Below are 16,597 nucleotides of genomic sequence, written 5' to 3' on the forward strand. Positions count from 1 at the left end.
TTTATTTCATTAAATAAATTTTATTTCTTTTTAAGAATAACTGAAGAAAAGTGTTAGCAATTTCTGTACATTTTTCTTTTATTTTCCCTTGAATTTGCTGAAAACATTGATCAACAGGGCTGAGAAATTGTATGCTGCCGCATAGTGCACTTTTAACCTAAAAACAAGATAGTTAGTCCACAGGCATCCGTCAGTTTCCTTCAGAAAGCTTTCCAACAGTTCCTCAAGCCTCACTTTAGTCTCCAGTTTTTTTTTGTTTTTTTTGTTTGTTTTTTTTTAATTGGCTCCTCTCCATCCCAGTTCATCATTGTCAAAAAAAGAGGCACATTAGAAATACTGCCATTTTCCAAGGACTGTGTCTTTGATTGCATCGACAAACTGTGCAGGCACCCAGTAGACCCAATACTGAGAGGCTTCCGTTGGACCCAACTGAAAAGCCTGCAGAAGTGGAAGATAAACTGGTGAGGAATTTTGGGATTACAAGGACTATGACAGCTTACCCACATGACTGACATTTTTTTATACATGTTAGGCCTCTTGTTTAAGTCTTCAGAGAGAAAACCTAAGTCTTACTGAATACAATGACAAAGGACTGTATGCCCAACTGGATCTTATCAATCCATTGTGTCTTCAGATCTCTCACAACCAAGACTTCATCAAGCCTACAGTCAGTACAAGGAAAAAACATCTGTTTGCATGCCATCAGGCCTTACATCCCACCACTGAAACAATATTTGTTAGTATACATTATGTGTTCTATCTTAATATGAATGCATTTAACAGACAGTGTAACTTGGGGAAATATAAAGATGCAATTTTAAAATTTTTATTTGTTTAATTAAGAAAAAAAAAGCTACCAAATCAAACTGTCCCTATTTAATAGTAAATCAACCCTAAACCTAACAATTGTTTCGGCCAACCTTGATAGCAAATGGAAGAGATTTGGGCCATTTTGTAGAATATTTTTTTTTACACGATTGCTGGTATGCTTTAGATACCTGTCTTCCTGAATAACACAACTGTGATTGAGCTTAAGGTTATAAACTGAAGGAATATTTCTGGGTTTTCTGGTATAGAGTAGACTTTATTGCTCCATCAATTACAGCCTACTGTCCAGGACCGGAAGCAGAAAACTACCACCTTTCCATTTTTTTTTCTGAAATGCTTTAACAGAATGCACAACATACAAAATTTAATTCTCTCCCCTCTGAGCTGAGCTCCGTGCAGTGCATTTCATTCATTAGGATGTTTAAACTCAAAGCAAAGCTGTGATTCTAGAATCTGATTCAATATTTCTGCTAACATGTATACGGACTGTGATGCAACTCTATTGATCAAATGTACATACTGTGATCTAAAACCTGAACCAGTTAAACCTATTAAACTTAAAGTGTTCGATAAGGTGGAGCTGATGATTGATTAATACGTTTTATAAGTTCTCTGTCATACAAGCACAGATACTAGGTATGTTCCAAGAAAAGTACTTCACGGCATAATGACCTTAGTTTGTGATTCATAAAGCAAATCCTGTGGTTGATAATTTCCATATGTGCAAAGCTATGAGACACATATCTTTGACAGATTTCTTTATAAGGCCACACTACTAGTTTTATCTTAAAAGAGCCTTTCCTGAGAATATTCCTCCGAAAAACACTGAAAATTATGACTCAGTCTCTGATGCACACAACTCCCTCAAAGCTTTCCTGGCAAAGCTACAACAGCTTTTCATATCCTCAAAATACTTTTTATTTAGAAAATACAGCTGAGCTCCATCCTTTTCTGTAAGTAAATAAAACAATCTTACCTTCTGAACTTTTCTGGGTAGCAAACCCCAAACACACATCTGCTAACTCTGAGTATTAGATTTTTCTTTTCTTTTATTTTACAGCTAAATCATAAATTTGACTTGCAGGCAGCAACAATAGTTACCATCATGTGATAGTCCTCATGGCCTTCGATGGGTTCGGACACAACATTTTTAATAGAGCCCATTGGAACTTTCTCTGTTCTCTCTGCAAGTGAGAAAGCATAAGCATAACTGCATTAACATAGTCAGCATCTCTGCACCACTGGGACCTCAGTCAGGAATCATAACGTCACCTTTTGTCCCGATCCACAACTGATCTTGTTCCAGTTTGAATGTGAGTCTTACTTTTCCTCCGGATTTGTTAAACATTCCAGATAAAGGCACCGTTGGTAATCGTTCCTGTTGGTACGACAAAGGAGCTATTAATCCCTTGTAAGTTCAGTCAAAAGACAAAACATAAGTTGGACAGCTGTAGCTAACATGAATGAGCTCAAATCATCACCCCTCACCTTTGTTCCTTTGATAGCTGGCATTATATCTTCTGGTTTACCTTTGTCCAGTACTTTCCTGTGTTGCTAAAGACACAATGCCGGTTTTTAAAAAATCCATACAACTTCAATATTTAACAGAGTTGTTGAAAAATCTTACCTTTTGCCTGCATAAGGGCTCTTTCTTGTTTTCCTCGGCTTTAACTTCCTGCTGAATAACCTCTTTCGGTGTGTTAACAGCTAATACATCATTTATTGTAGATCCAACCACCATTATTTTTGCCCCATTTGTAACCTTTATGTCACGTAGCGTCTTATCCTCTGGAAGCAGTCCTTTGTACATCACTTTCTGCATTGCTGGTGGAAGACCTAAAAGCAATGTGAGAACTCCTTCAGTTCTTAGTCAACAACATTTGTTATAAAATGTAATATAAAAGTAATTTAAACAATTTCACTCTCCTACCAGTGAGTGCATGGATCCTCTCTTTTAGCTTGGCTCCAGTACTGTTGACAGGAATTTTCAGGTCGTATTTGTTCTTGTTCCAGATAATCTTCAAGTCCACCGTCTCCTGCTTGTCGTCTGCGTCGTCGCCATTGCTAATACTAGAGTCCTGAGTTGTGGCATTTCCTGCATCTGTGAGAGATGTAGATTCTGCATCGGCCTTTTCCACATTTTCACCAAATGCCTCGGCTTCTTTTGGCTTTGCCTCAGTCTCGGTGTCCATTATGGCTCCTTCACTTCCTACAAAAGAATCCGGTTTATATTTATTTAAATAAAATTAAACAAGAATTCCTGGAATATATGTCAGCAGAACACGGTCTATTCCAGAGAAAATGTATATGAATATAATTCTTTAAGACTAAAGAAAAAGTAAAACAAATCTTTAGTTACAAGTAACTATACACTAAAAACACTAAAATCAGCATAGTGTTATGATCAAATGTTATTAATAAAACTGGGTAAGTTTTAATTTTAGATCAAAGTGTGTGATAAATTTCTAAATCAACAACAAATAAAATGCAAAGCATGTTATTCTGAAAAGGGAGCTATAAGTCTAACAATTAAGAATACTTTAACTGATAATTAGAGCAAACACATTTGTTATCTTGTTTACTGAACTACTGATGTCCTGTGAAACACTGAATTCCAAGAGAAAATGTGATTCTGAGCCTCCTCACTTTACTGTCTTTGATCAAACAAAACACTGAATTTTCTGCAGAAAAACGTCTGACTTGTTGGTTTACATTTTCACCTAAAACCAAATTATAAACATATTATGTTGCTTAGTAAAGTTTTTTTTATGCTATACAAAAATGTTTCAAGATTACCTTGTATCCTTTATAGTAGCACTGTGCATATATAGTCAGTGGGACTTCATGATAATCTATTTGAGTACTGCTTGAGATTCTCCTGCTCATCTGAATGTTTAAGGTGTGAAGATGTTTTTTATATAACACATTGAAGATTCTCCTAGTTTCGCTTTTTTTTTTTTTCTCCTCAGCCGCATTCACTCTCGAGGTCTTTCTAGCTCGTTCTATCGCTCACATTTAATGAAAGTCACCACAGTGTTTTGTACCACGAACGAAATTTTTAAAAAACAAAATAAACAAACGCAAATTTTGCAATTATGACAGAGATAACAAAACAAAAAAATAATCAAACACCCAAAAACTGAGGATTTTAGCCGAAGTAGTCACATTACCGTGAGTCGCTCATGAGATTCCAATACTTTCGTTAATTATCTTTAAATGTCTTATATATGTAATGATAATTTACGGTCAAATGTTCACACTTGTTAATGCTTTCGACCTTAATAGCAGCTGTCGTCAAATGTAGATAAATGTAACTGATGATAGCTATCGTTAACGTTTGCTAGCAGGACCGCTGCTGAACATTTACAGAAAAAACGTAGCAGAAAAACACACATTTACATCACCGTCTAATAATAACAGCATGTTTCAACGACTAAATTAGACATATGTGACGTTTTATTGCTACAACACAAACGTAAACTAAAAATGTTCTGTGTATTTTTGCTAATTTTTCTCTGTACCCACCATCCTGCGTCGCCATGATGATTGTGTACAATCTGTCGGTTTGCGGCAGAGGATACAGGAAGCAGGATGACTCCGATACCACTAAGAAAAGTCTAAAATAAGTTAGTTATGGCACGCCAATGATTTGATATGGATGGTAACAATGTGTTAATATAATTTAATTATCCAATATATATATATAAAAATATAGTTACGCAAACTTGACTTAGTTAAAGCATTTGCAGATAATTGGTCATAAAACGGATATGGTAGAAACGCGCATGCGCATTTGGAGAATATTTTATGTGGAAAATATTCATAACTATACAGATATATGTAACTTTGTTGTGAGTTTAATTGGGAAAATGAGAACCATAAAATAATCTTTGTTAAAAATAGACTTTTAAAGAAATAATTTTAAACTTAATGTAGACATGTACGTAGTAGTCACATCTGGAAAACGTGGATGTGAAGGCGGAAGTAAGTGGCAGTGCACATTCTTGTTATTTTGCGCATCTTTGCACTGTAGTAGCCAAGAAAAGACATCGAACGATGGAAATTTTAATCTTGTTTTCCGTCTTTGAAAATATCTTAGAATTCAAAATAAACTCCGATGTTTTTGCCAGCCGCTTAAAAATATTTTAAAGAGCCATACAACTATGTTAAAAATAACAAGTAAAGACAGCATATTGGGATAATATCACAATTTCACTGCTTTGCTTTTATACACTTTGGATTATCAAAACTGAAAACTAAATAGATTCACAATACCCAGTAGAGTATATTATATAAATCTCAGATTACGTTGTAACACAATAATTGTTTTGTAATTGTTGAAGTTTTTATTCATATTTTGCAAATGTTCAGTAATTTTCATGAAGGTACGTTTCCCGTGGCCACCTCCAGACGGCAGCAAACACAAATTACCACAAATTACGCGGACAGAAGAGGCAGAACCCAGAACTACTGTTACGACCGTCCTCATGACGACGAAAGAAAAAGTCTGAGTGAAAAGGAAAAAGAGCGGAAAAACTGCTTGTAATTAAAGTCACAAGTTGTCATGTGTACTCTGTATAATAGGAAGGAAGTGTTCTCGTGTACAGTGCTTCACTGTTGCCTTCTATTTGCATCTCATCAATGCTCCTCTGGTTGCTGTTTGCGAATAAAACTGTAACTAAACAGTTAGTAAACTTTGTAAAAATGGAGACATTCGGATCCTCCAGAGTTTAAGAGTTGTAGGTGGAATTCATCGACAGAGGACTTTTAAAGCACTAATACTTATAATGTATTAGGAGGAAGAAAAAGACAGAATGGCAGACAGAAGGACTTACAACGTTGTGGTTTTGGGTGTAGGGTTTCTGTTCATTTTCACCGCCTTCACCACCTGTGGGAACGTTGAAGTAAGTTCAAAAATTATCATCTGTTTACCATGGTGCTTTTGGTGTGGATTCCTCAAATCCTGATTTTGCAGATTGAAGATATATTTTAATTGAAACAATGTCTCAAAAAAGAAATCTTGTGTTACAAATCAACACGTGCAATTCGCAGCTATTATTTATTTACTTTTTTCTGTACTATAGCTGTGCGTTTTATAAATGAAAGCGTAAACAAGAAAATCAGTCTGCTGCTGCTTTTTGTAAAGTGAAGGAAATGGAAGTCAGAGGAGTTAGTCAGGCGCTTCTCGTGTTTCTGATTTTCCTCAATGGTCAGTGAAATTTTCACAGGATGAATGACCTGAAGCTAAATAGGCTCTAAACTCTTGACAACCCTAATTCATATTTTTATTATATATATATATATATTTGTTTTCCTTTCAGCAAACTGTGGTGAAAAGTCTGAACAATTCAACTTTCAGCGGAAGTGGTTACCACAGGTAAAAGAAAGAAAGAAAAAGTTTATTTCACCAAATTAAAAACGCATAAAGATGCTAACTGTACTTTCTTTACTTCTTCTGCAGTCTAGGGATCATCTATGGAGTTTTTTCGTTCTCCAATCTGATTGCACCAACTGTTGTTACAGTTATTGGAGCGAAAATGACCATGTTTTTGAGTGGCCTACTTTATAGGTAAACTTGGTTGTGCTGAGTAGAGAAACAGATGCAAGAACACAAATGCTTAAACATGTGGGTCATTGCTGTGCTTTTGTTTAGTGGTTACATTGCAGTGTTCATCATGCCCTCTACTTGGTCATTTTACCTGACCTCTGTTCTCATCGGTATAGGAGCAGCGTGTAAGTTCCCATTTCATAAATTCTCTCCCTATATTTTGGTTAGCTATAAATTTGTAATGGAAGTTTTGTTATTCCTACTCCTTTGTGCAATGCATTGGTACATTTGAAGCAAATCAGACCCTCAGCATGATGCTACCACCTCCATGCCTGACATGACTCATCTAAACATAGTTGTGCTTATATTGACCAAACAGCTCAATTTATGTCAGCAAATTTTAGTTGGACTTGAAAGTGTCAGTTTAAAAACCTCACTTCTCCATGGACAGAGACGGAGGTAGTCTGGACTCTTCCAGTTTTTAATAAATATGCCGCAGTCTTTAGTTTCCCATCTGTTCGTAAACAGCCTAACGAATCTCCAATCTCCTTCCTTAGAGAATAACAATTTGCTGCAGATGTTTGCAGCTTCAACCCAGTTGGGTGTACAAAAAGGACAATAATATGAAACACACGCAAAACTAGTTTTTAAATGGACATACTGGTATTGATTATAGAAATAAAAAGGCTATCCCAGATCCTCAAATCTGTTGGAAAATTTGCAGACCTTGCTCAAACTCAAGGTCCGTCTCAACATTACAGAAAGCTTAGAAAAACTCTCCATAGAAGAGTGGTCAAAATCCAGCCAGAATTGCCAGAAGCCTGTTGATGGCTACAAAAAGTCTGTAGTCAAAATTAAACTATCTTGAAAACCTAAAATGAATTATTCCTAATAATGAGTTTATGTAAACTTTTCACCGACCCTATATTTATATAAATAAAAAGACCTGAAGCAGCTATACTATTTGTATTTGTCTGTAAGCTTAATTGCTTTCACTGAGAATACATAGTGAAACAGCATACAGGGTATTAAGAATAGCTGAAGAAATTTAAAGCTTGTAAATAGTTCAACATGCTTGCCTTGGGCTACTGCAGCCTATGGAAGCTCTGTTTGTCTGCGGTAAAAAATAAATAAATAAGAATCAAAGTTGTGGTTAATCATGCGTACAGGGATTATTGCGCCTGGAATACGACAATGCTATAAACAGTGTATCCTGAATTAGAACTTAAATGGGTTAGGAACTGTGTCTCCAAGTAACATAGAGCATCTTGAGTTTACTCATAAATGTTGGTGAAAATACAGAGAAGACCGTCTACTTACTATTTAAAGGAATAACACAAAAAATAATTTGGAGCAGTTTTCTTTTTTAATGCTGCCTCGAAACACTGCAATCAGTTGCATTTTTTATCTTTTGGCCACTGAATATTTGAATGCATTACTTACTTACACACCAGCGTCATTTATCCCTTCTTGTCAGCAACTGAGTGGTGAATATCTTTTCCCTCTCTGCGTCGTGTAGTGCTCTGGACTGCGCAGGGGCACTTCCTGGTGGAAAACTCCGAAGCTTCCACCATCAACAGGAACACCGGGTTGTTCTGGGGTCTACTACAATGCAGGTAGCTACACATTATACGCCAGGCTCAGTCAAAATGGGAATGCATGCATGGTGTAATTCTGGTCCATATTTTGAGGTTTGCTCAAAACACATATTATTTCAGAACTTGAATTATTGTACATGGAAGAATTAATATTACAGAAACTTTTGTTGTATTTGGGAATTTAAGATTTCTCATACCAGTTTTTAATTAGTCCTCATTGTATAATGTGTTCCTAAAATTGGAGAAACTTTTATTTTTCAATATTTTCTTAATTCTTAATGCTAAGTCTCTACATTTGTCCAGGTCTTAATTGTACTCAAGCTGCCAGAATTCCTGTCCGGAACACATTATGTCTCAGCAGGATATGTTCCTTTGCTCTTCATTTACCATAATCAGATTTTAATAAAACATGTTGCTGCCGTTAGTCTCTCTCTCTCTGTGTTAAAACTAAACACATCAAAGCTCCTTAAAAGCACAGCAAGCAAGATTTGGCCCTTTTCGTTTCTTGGATGTGGCCCATTTCTCATGCACGCCGGCTTGGGCAGCTAATTTGTGTTTGCTCCAATTTGCAAATTGAATTAGTATTATAATTACATTGGCTGTCACCTGTGCCAAAGCTCCCAATAGGGCCATGCTAATCTGACTCTGCAGGGATGATCACGGCCGTAATAAACTTATGATTCAGTCGCTCCCAGGCTGCAAACACAAACACAGAATGCCACTGTTAGCAGTCTTGAATAGCCTCTGCTTCTCCTTTCTCCTTACCGGGGTTCTTGGAAGGAGACCATATGTTTATGGATATTTAATCAAAGACAGAAATAGATTTAGATATTTAATGGATGTTTTTTTTTTTTTCTTTGAAACCTCGCTTATTTATGTGAAAACCTCACCACAGGCAGAAATTCATTATTTCTAAAAGATAAAATTAATGTAGGTAACATTTTCTACCACTCAAACATAATTTTTCAAATGGTTCACTTAACATCTTGCTCATAGGTTTTTTTTTTTATTACACTAATCCACCAAGTGGAAAAACATCAATTAAAGGTCACAGCTTTTTAAGCTCCAAAAAGCAGAAAAGAGGCTTGATGCATACAGATTATGGGTTATGTTTAAAGGGTAAAATGCTTAAAACTTACACAGACTGGCTATAATTATCATAAAAGTTGATGAGATTTTCTCATTCTGAATTGCCCGCATAGTTATTAAGACATCCTTAAGAACAAGGAAGTCATATTATTTAATCACGGCCTGCTGCCTTAAAAGCACCTTGCAAAAATGAAAAAAAAAAGTCATTATAAAACAAGTAGAAGGGAAAGAAAAAAAATTAATTACTTACTGTTGTGGAAAAATTATAGAATCCCCTATAATTTCAATTTTTACTCACTCAACTGGCAAGCTTTTTTTTGACATTTTGAGAAAATACAAACTAAATGGTTAAGTTTGTTAGAAAGAAACAACACAGAAGACCAAGAAATACATCAAAGCATCAACTTAAAGAAACATTCCTTGAAACAATTGAGAACTTCTTTTTTGAGTTTAGATCTGTGTTAGTAAGTTAATCAGTTGCAAGTTGAGCAAAACAAGTCCAGACCAAGATACCACCACTTCAACGTTTAAGAGATGGTACAGAGCTAAAGCTGTGAAATGCAGTGTTTCACTTCCTCCTAACCACATATTTTTTTAAATTGGACAGCTCACTTCTCATGGTTACAATTCATAAAACATTTCTAAAAGCTCATTTACGCATAACCACATGATTTAGAGTTGAGATAGAGAATAACCTTTTTTTCCAGATGAATAGTTTTTTTTTTCCTTTAGCAGGACTAAGTTGAACACGGTTGTTTATTCGTCTCTTTATGGCAAACATGAAAATTGATGGACAAGAGTCCATTAAGTGTTTAGGATTTTTTTTAACTCTTAGGAGATTCTTATCTCTTCTAAGCAAATTAACAGTGGTTCTTAAATTCCTCTCATTTGTACACCTTGTCTAAGTACTGACCAATGATTCAAGTTTTTTTATTCTGAAATATAATTTTGCAAATGTGCGTTGCTGAAATTCATTTAGGTTTTGTGTATTCCACAATGTTTTCACAAGGAGTCCCCAGACGGAGATCATGCATTCTTTTAATTTCACTGTAGCACACAAAAGCTCAAGGCCATAACAGAACTTCAACATCTTTATGCCACAAAATAAATAAATAAACAAATACATACATTTCACAAAGTCTTTCTCATATCCCCATTCCTACAAAAAATAATAAATAAATAAATAAAAATTATGTTTTAGCACAGATTTAGTGGAGAAGGAAACAGTGTTGGGTCTGTGAGTATAAAGGATCTGCCACTGCCCAGGCCTCCCCCACTCCTCCTTGGCAGAACTTCTGGTGAACATCAAATAAAATCAATCTTTTTAACACCAAGTCTCAATCCATTCTAGTATATTTCTAATCTTTAAAATGTGATGCAGACTTGCATTTTTGCTTTTCGCTCACATGAGCATGGAAGAATAGTAGATTCATTCGTTTTAAAAAAATCAATCGAGAACAGATGAAAACATTGGAAGAAAAAAGAAAACAACGCCACCTAGAACCATGCTCAAAATGAAACATGGACAGACTTACTGCTGATCAGTAGCAGTTTTTGCATGATAGCAGCTGATGTGTTACATTATGGGACTTTTCAGAGAGACAACATTTGTTCTTTTATGTAACGACAAGCAGAGGCTACATTTTACATTTCATTGTGGGGATTTCTGTGGGTGCCACGCTCCATAAACTTCACACAGAATGCTGACACTGGGATAATATGGCATATAGTGAATATACAGTGCACTATATAATATATAAAGAACAATTGTGAGCAGTGTGTACTTGTACAGCAGGCTTGATTTAAAAGCTCCCTAAAGGGAAAGTGGCCGTCATATTTATGGACGGGTGAAAACAAACAGGCCAGCTGTGCTAATAATCAGAAAGACAATAGAAGCTTTTTTTTCTCCATTCATTAATAATTAATAGAGTCCCTTTCATTTGCAGCATGCTGTTTGGGAATCTTTACATTTACCTCGACTGGAACGGAAAATCAGAAATATCAGGTGAAGTCAGACTCGGCTAATTACCGTTTTGGTTATAAGAGCAAAAATGTTGCACGATGATGCAAATAAATTATCATCACACAGGATTATACGACTGGGTGGTAATTATAAATCTGTCTCAGCTCGACGGTCTTAAAATATCTGTCGCCTTTTATTAAAGCCGTTTATTTTAATCTCAGACAGCAGCAGGAGGAATATTTTTCTGTTCCTGCTGGTCTCCTCCATCCTTGGCACGCTCAGCTTCCTGGTCTTGAGGACGAGTCATCGTGAAGAGGAGCTACTGTCTGAAGAGGAAGGGCAGTCGCTGCTCTCAACGCGCACAATGTAAAGGACCGTCCTTCAGATAATTACACCTCTTTCCCCGTGGTCCTACAAAATCAACCAGAATGTACTGAGGTCGTCACTCAGGAATAACATAACAAATCAAAGAGGAAACAGTTGTGAATTTACATAGCTTTTTTTTATCCACAAAATGATTTTCCTCCAAATTGCCTGCCTTGGATTTTCTAAGTGTTTGTCAAGATGAAGGTAATGGTACAGCTTTGCAGAAATTTGGAACCGGATTTGTCCTTCAACAAAATTACACTCAAATTTTTTTTGTCCAGGTTTTTGTAACTTTGACCTAGTCGAGCCCAGTGACGGCATTCAAGAAGAGTGCGCTGCAATCAGGCAGATCCGGGCCAGCTAAGATGTAGAACTGTTGAGTGTGGCAAGAAAGGCCCTCAATATGTTTTTTAATTTTAATTTCCATGAATGTGGATGAGAATCTGAAAAGAAAGATGACTGAAAGTCAGATGAGAAGTATTTATGCACAAAAGCTTTTCCAAATGGCACGTAAAGAAACTATGCTGTCTTAAAGATATAGTTCACTTCACATTTGCTCTGGTGTAAAGGAAGGCATTTCTCTGTGTGGCTGAGTAATTGATTTCTATTGATCAGTTTGAGTATTGTAGAAGTTTAACATCAATGTCTCCTCTGCTGTTTAGGTACAAGAACAGAGCAAACACCGCTCTTCAGGATACCAAAACACAGTTCCGTAAGTTTTTATTTAGACTTTATTTAAATATTACACAGGATCAGAATTGCAGTAAAAGATGTCACTTTTATGGAGGTTATGGCCGGGTTACTTGCTGATCTGATTCATTAAAAAAAAGATTTGAGTTGTATAGTTATTGTTGGAGGTACAGATGGTTTTGCTAAAAGGATTTCTTTCTTAACTTTACACTTTCTTTCTCGTTGAATATGCACTTAAATCCAAGGTTGGAATATTTATAATTTTGTTATAGCCTACACAGTTATAAGACTACTGACTTGACAGTTGTCCACATGACAGTCATAAAAAGTTATTGACAGAGAAGTTGACTGTTCACAAAGTTCTGTGTGCCATTATATTAGTGGAAAGTTGAGTGAAATGTGGTAGAAAATTATCAAAATACACAAAAATAACTGAAACATATTGCTCTAGTTTTAATAAATCTGTCTAATTTATGAGACATTGGGGATTTTATAATTGAGTTAATAATATTTAAATTTATTCAGATGCACTCAATAAATACACAAGCTGCTGCATTTAGGCTCACAGTATATATAATTGTATATAATTAAATAAAGTTAATAAGGAATAAAAAAAAAAGAATAATTCTGAGAATGTGTTGTTAACATATAAACCCAAACATTATTTATTTTCTTATGTATTTTACTGAGAAACCTTTGGAGGAGTAATTCTGTTCAAACACTAAGTACTTTATGGAATAAAAAAAAAAAAAATCTTACATTTACTTAATTCAACTTTAACTTACATTTACTACAGTCTTTATCTTGAGCTTTGTGTTGCAAATAAGGCCCAAAATGACTGATGGCATCACAATGCTGTGCTTTTTTTCACCCAATAGTTTTTCACACCTGATATGAAACCATTAGAAATCTAAGAGACCTCCACCCCCCTTGGCTCCCACCCATTTCCACCCCCCACAAAATAACTTGACATTTTTCTTTTGTTTCCTGGTGATTTGTATTTGCGTCACATCTGACTGCTTCCATTCTGCAGCTAGCAGGCAGTTTTGTTTTTCTTCAAGTAAAACTTGCTTTCATGTGGATAAAAATCTCCCTGCTACGCGACAGAGTACACAGACAGTGCCTTAGCGTGAGTTTATCTCAGATTATCTCTCTGTTTGTCAACTGGAAACTATGCCGCAGTTGCTCCTGCTTTCAGTGCTGCCCCAGGTTGTTTGGATGATCTGATTGCTCTTTGTCTCGTGTGTATCTTGTGCACACGTAGACTTGTGTGCACCTGCCTCGAAAGATATCGGGTTTATCAAAGATGCATGCTGATTCATGTCAGAAAGGGCATCGAGGCATACATAAACAAACCTACTGGGATTTCTGCCCTAAAATCTAGATTTCTCTAACAGCCTGAATGGAAGCCTCTCCTGGGTGCTTTCCTTTCTGCATTTAAATGTGGCTCTTTGGCTCGTCTTGTTTTTTCCCCATCCTCTTCCAGCACAGAACTTTAATTCTAAGGAGAAAATTGGACTTTAATGTCTGCATTTTAATCCACGCTTTGTGAAGCAGTAAACGAGGCATATTTGTTCAAAAAAAAAAAATGGCTTCATTGGCAATTCAAATGAGTGCATTGAATTTTATTTTCTTTTTCTTACAGAAACCATCCTGCATCTATTGAAGACAAAAACGATAATGCTCCTGAGTCCCTGCATGGTCTACAGCGGTAGGGGAAATGTAGAAAATCGTCCTGCCTCTTGTGAAATGTTTGAAGTTGGAGCTGAAAACACACTGTCCCGGTTCTCCAGGGCTTGAGCTGTCTTTCTACAGTGGAGTGTACGGAACGTGCATCGGCGCAACTGCCCACTTTGGAGAAGCAGCCAAGGGCTTGATTGGGATCTCTGGGATAGTGGTGGGCATCGGAGAAATAATAGGTGGGTCAACGCACTGCTCACAGAGATTTAAAAACCCAGGAGAGGTTCTTGCAGTATTCTTTGTCCCTTCAGGTGGGGGGTTGTTTGGACTCCTGTGCAAAAACAGTCGCTTCAGACGAACCTCGGTGGTGTTTCTGGGGATGGTCGTCCATTTCGTTGCTTCCTACCTGATTTTCCTCAACATCCCAGATGACGCGCCTGTCGTCGTTGAAACTACCACAAAAAAAAATCCATTTCTAAGCCCATCGTAGGTGGTTTCTCTCATTATTTAACAGGAGGGAATTCAAGCTTCCGGACAGGCAGTTATTATTCATGTCATGTTATTAATAAGCATTTTGTTTTCTCCTTCAGTGCATCCATTGCCCTGCTGTGCTCCTTCCTGCTTGGACTTGGAGATAGTTGCTTCAACACGCAGCTCTACAGCATATTGGGCCATGTTTACGCCGAACAAAGCACGTCTGCCTTCGCCATCTTTAAATTCATCCAGGTAATCCTCGATTGCCAATTCTCAGACATTGTTAGCAGAGCCGAGCAAAGCTCAGTCAAAATGTTGTCCTGTCAAGTGTGAAATAAATTCAGCTGAAGTCTCATTAATAGGGATGGAAGGTGTCAGGAAGGCAAATCTTCACCTCGCCCTCTTTTCTTTGCAGCATAGTTGATCCTGAAAAAGAATTACCTCTAGGAAATTGTGATATTTTCTAAGCTTGCTTTTCAAATAGTGGAACATATTTTTCAAGGTATTATAATGAGCAAGTCTTTTAACTTTATGTTGGCATGCAGTGCTATGAAAAAGAAAAAGTATTTGTCTTCATACAAATTTCTTTCTTTTTTCTTTTTAGCAGTTTGCATTTGAGAATTTTATTTCATAATGGAGAAAACTATCCAAACATCAAATGTGAAAACCACTGCTGATCAGATAAGCCACAAAGTTCCTGATCACTTTTGCAATAAGCACTCTGCTGGAACAGTCAATTGTTTGATTTAGGGACCAATTACATTTTAACACAGGAACGGGTTGTTGATAGATTAAATACTCATTTGAAAACTGCTTTTTGTGTTTATTCAGATTAGCAAAAATTAAAATTTGCTGGATGATTTTAAATATTTAATTATAATTAAAACAAACTAGACTGATTTCATCAAGCCAATTATGTTAAAATATGGGACAATTACAGTCATATTAAACACATTAGATTATTGAAAAGTGAATTTATTTCAGGCCATTATTCTGTTAATTACGCAGATTTTCAACTAATGAAATCACATTTAAGATTAGAATATCACATCAGGACACCAAAAAGGTATATATTTTCAATATAGAGACGTATTAAAAGTATATTTAATACATTTTTTATATTTAAATGTTATTTTCAAAAGTTACATTTAATCTGACAAATGAGAAGATGTTACTTCTTTCAAACAGACTGGTCTTTCTAGTCCAGTAGTTCCCAAACTTTACAACAATTTTGTCAGACATTTTAAAACTGTAGTAAATCTGAAAACAACATATCTATAAAAGATGAAATTCTCAACTGTCATGTAATTCAAAATGGCGATGAGGAAAAGTGATGGACTCTCACCAACGCTGACCCTAAAATTCAACATGGCTGCCTTTCATATGAAAGTTAGTGATAACCACTGTAAAAAAAGGTAAAGGAATCAACTGATACATCCTGGTGGTTTTGGAACATGGAACTCCAACATGGTTAAGTTGGGTTTGATGTCTTTGTCAGATCCATGTTCTACCTTCAGAGCTATGTAGAAAAAAAAAACATACATCACACCTAGCAAACTGTTCCTAGTGCACTGTTGTTCACTTTGTCACAGCTAATTTGTACATATTTACTTTGTAATTAATGCCAAAATTTCTTCTGAGTACCACTAGAGGTAGCTCAAATACCACCCATGTAACATGTTCCACAGTTGGACAAACATGGCTACAGATGAGATGTTGCAAAGCTTGCAGTTCTTTCTTCTCATAACCAACAATAAAATTTATGTTTCCTGTTAGTCTGTGAGTGCAGCAGTGGCGTTCTTCTACAGCGGCTACCTTCTGCTGACGTGGCAACTCCTGCTTCTGGTCGTCCTCGGCTTTACTGGAACTCTCTGCTTCTTCGTAGTTGAGAGGATACAGGAGTACTCCATGGATTCACAGGAATTTTGAAAAGCAGAATTCTGTGGTCGGAATCATTTGTGTCCTGGAAAACAAATGTAGTCCTGAAACTCAGTCTTGCATTTTATTTTATTTTTAAAAAAAATGTATCATTGTAATAAAGTAATCAATGAAGAACCACAGAATTATCAGCTGCCGCAATATGTTAGAATGTTTTCAGTTGACAGTGTTGTGGTTAAACGGTTATATCCACTTGTTTTATATTATACTCTACATTATTTCTAGCTCAGGTTTGTCGTAATGAAAATTCTAATATTTTATGTATCTACACCTTTTTTTTTTATATAAATGATACTAAATAATGCCTGACAATCACTACTTTATGTCATGTTTGTACATTTTGCTTTATAGTGTAAATGTTTCTTCCTTTTGGTAAATCTTTGAATAATAAAAGTTTAACACACGTTTGAATCCTGTGACTGT

General features: G+C 36.0%; 3 protein-coding genes across 5 annotated transcripts in view; 1 reads left to right on the forward strand and 2 right to left on the reverse strand.

The window, feature by feature from the left end:
- ubfd1 (ubiquitin family domain containing 1) lies at positions 1-5,744 on the reverse strand. Of its 2 annotated transcripts, none has more exons than XM_044099469.1 (7): positions 5,664-5,744; positions 2,759-3,037; positions 2,456-2,664; positions 2,317-2,382; positions 2,101-2,206; positions 1,930-2,012; positions 1-438 (listed from the first exon to the last, which is right to left on the reverse strand). In XM_044099469.1, exons 2-7 carry the CDS (start codon positions 3,018-3,020, stop codon positions 328-330), a joined length of 837 nt encoding a protein of 278 aa, XP_043955404.1. In that variant the 5' UTR covers positions 3,021-3,037; positions 5,664-5,744; the 3' UTR covers positions 1-327. The 2 variants fall into 2 exon arrangements, with proteins under 2 accessions (XP_043955404.1, XP_043955402.1); XM_044099467.1 differs by lacking the exon at positions 5,664-5,744 and adding an exon at positions 4,354-4,614.
- Positions 5,278-16,165, forward strand: LOC122821496 (UNC93-like protein MFSD11). 2 transcript variants are annotated; one of them, XM_044099464.1, is made up of 13 exons: positions 5,278-5,732; positions 6,150-6,205; positions 6,290-6,397; positions 6,482-6,561; positions 7,896-7,992; positions 11,010-11,068; positions 11,248-11,392; positions 12,055-12,104; positions 13,728-13,793; positions 13,876-14,001; positions 14,074-14,248; positions 14,353-14,488; positions 16,013-16,165. In XM_044099464.1, exons 1-13 carry the CDS (start codon positions 5,643-5,645, stop codon positions 16,163-16,165), a joined length of 1,341 nt encoding a protein of 446 aa, XP_043955399.1. In that variant the 5' UTR covers positions 5,278-5,642. The 2 variants fall into 2 exon arrangements, with proteins under 2 accessions (XP_043955399.1, XP_043955396.1); XM_044099461.1 differs by having other exon boundaries at positions 13,876-14,248.
- kdm8 (lysine (K)-specific demethylase 8) overlaps positions 16,063-16,597 on the reverse strand; it is a 12,584-nt gene continuing 12,049 nt past the window's right edge. The window contains exon 9 of the mRNA XM_044099465.1: positions 16,063-16,199. Coding sequence (XP_043955400.1) covers positions 16,151-16,199 — 49 coding nt within the window. The 3' untranslated portion in view covers positions 16,063-16,150. The remainder of the gene's footprint in view (positions 16,200-16,597) is intronic.

The sequence above is a fragment of the Gambusia affinis genome, linkage group LG19, assembly GCF_019740435.1.
Source record: "Gambusia affinis linkage group LG19, SWU_Gaff_1.0, whole genome shotgun sequence".
Taxonomy (NCBI): domain Eukaryota; kingdom Metazoa; phylum Chordata; class Actinopteri; order Cyprinodontiformes; family Poeciliidae; genus Gambusia; species Gambusia affinis.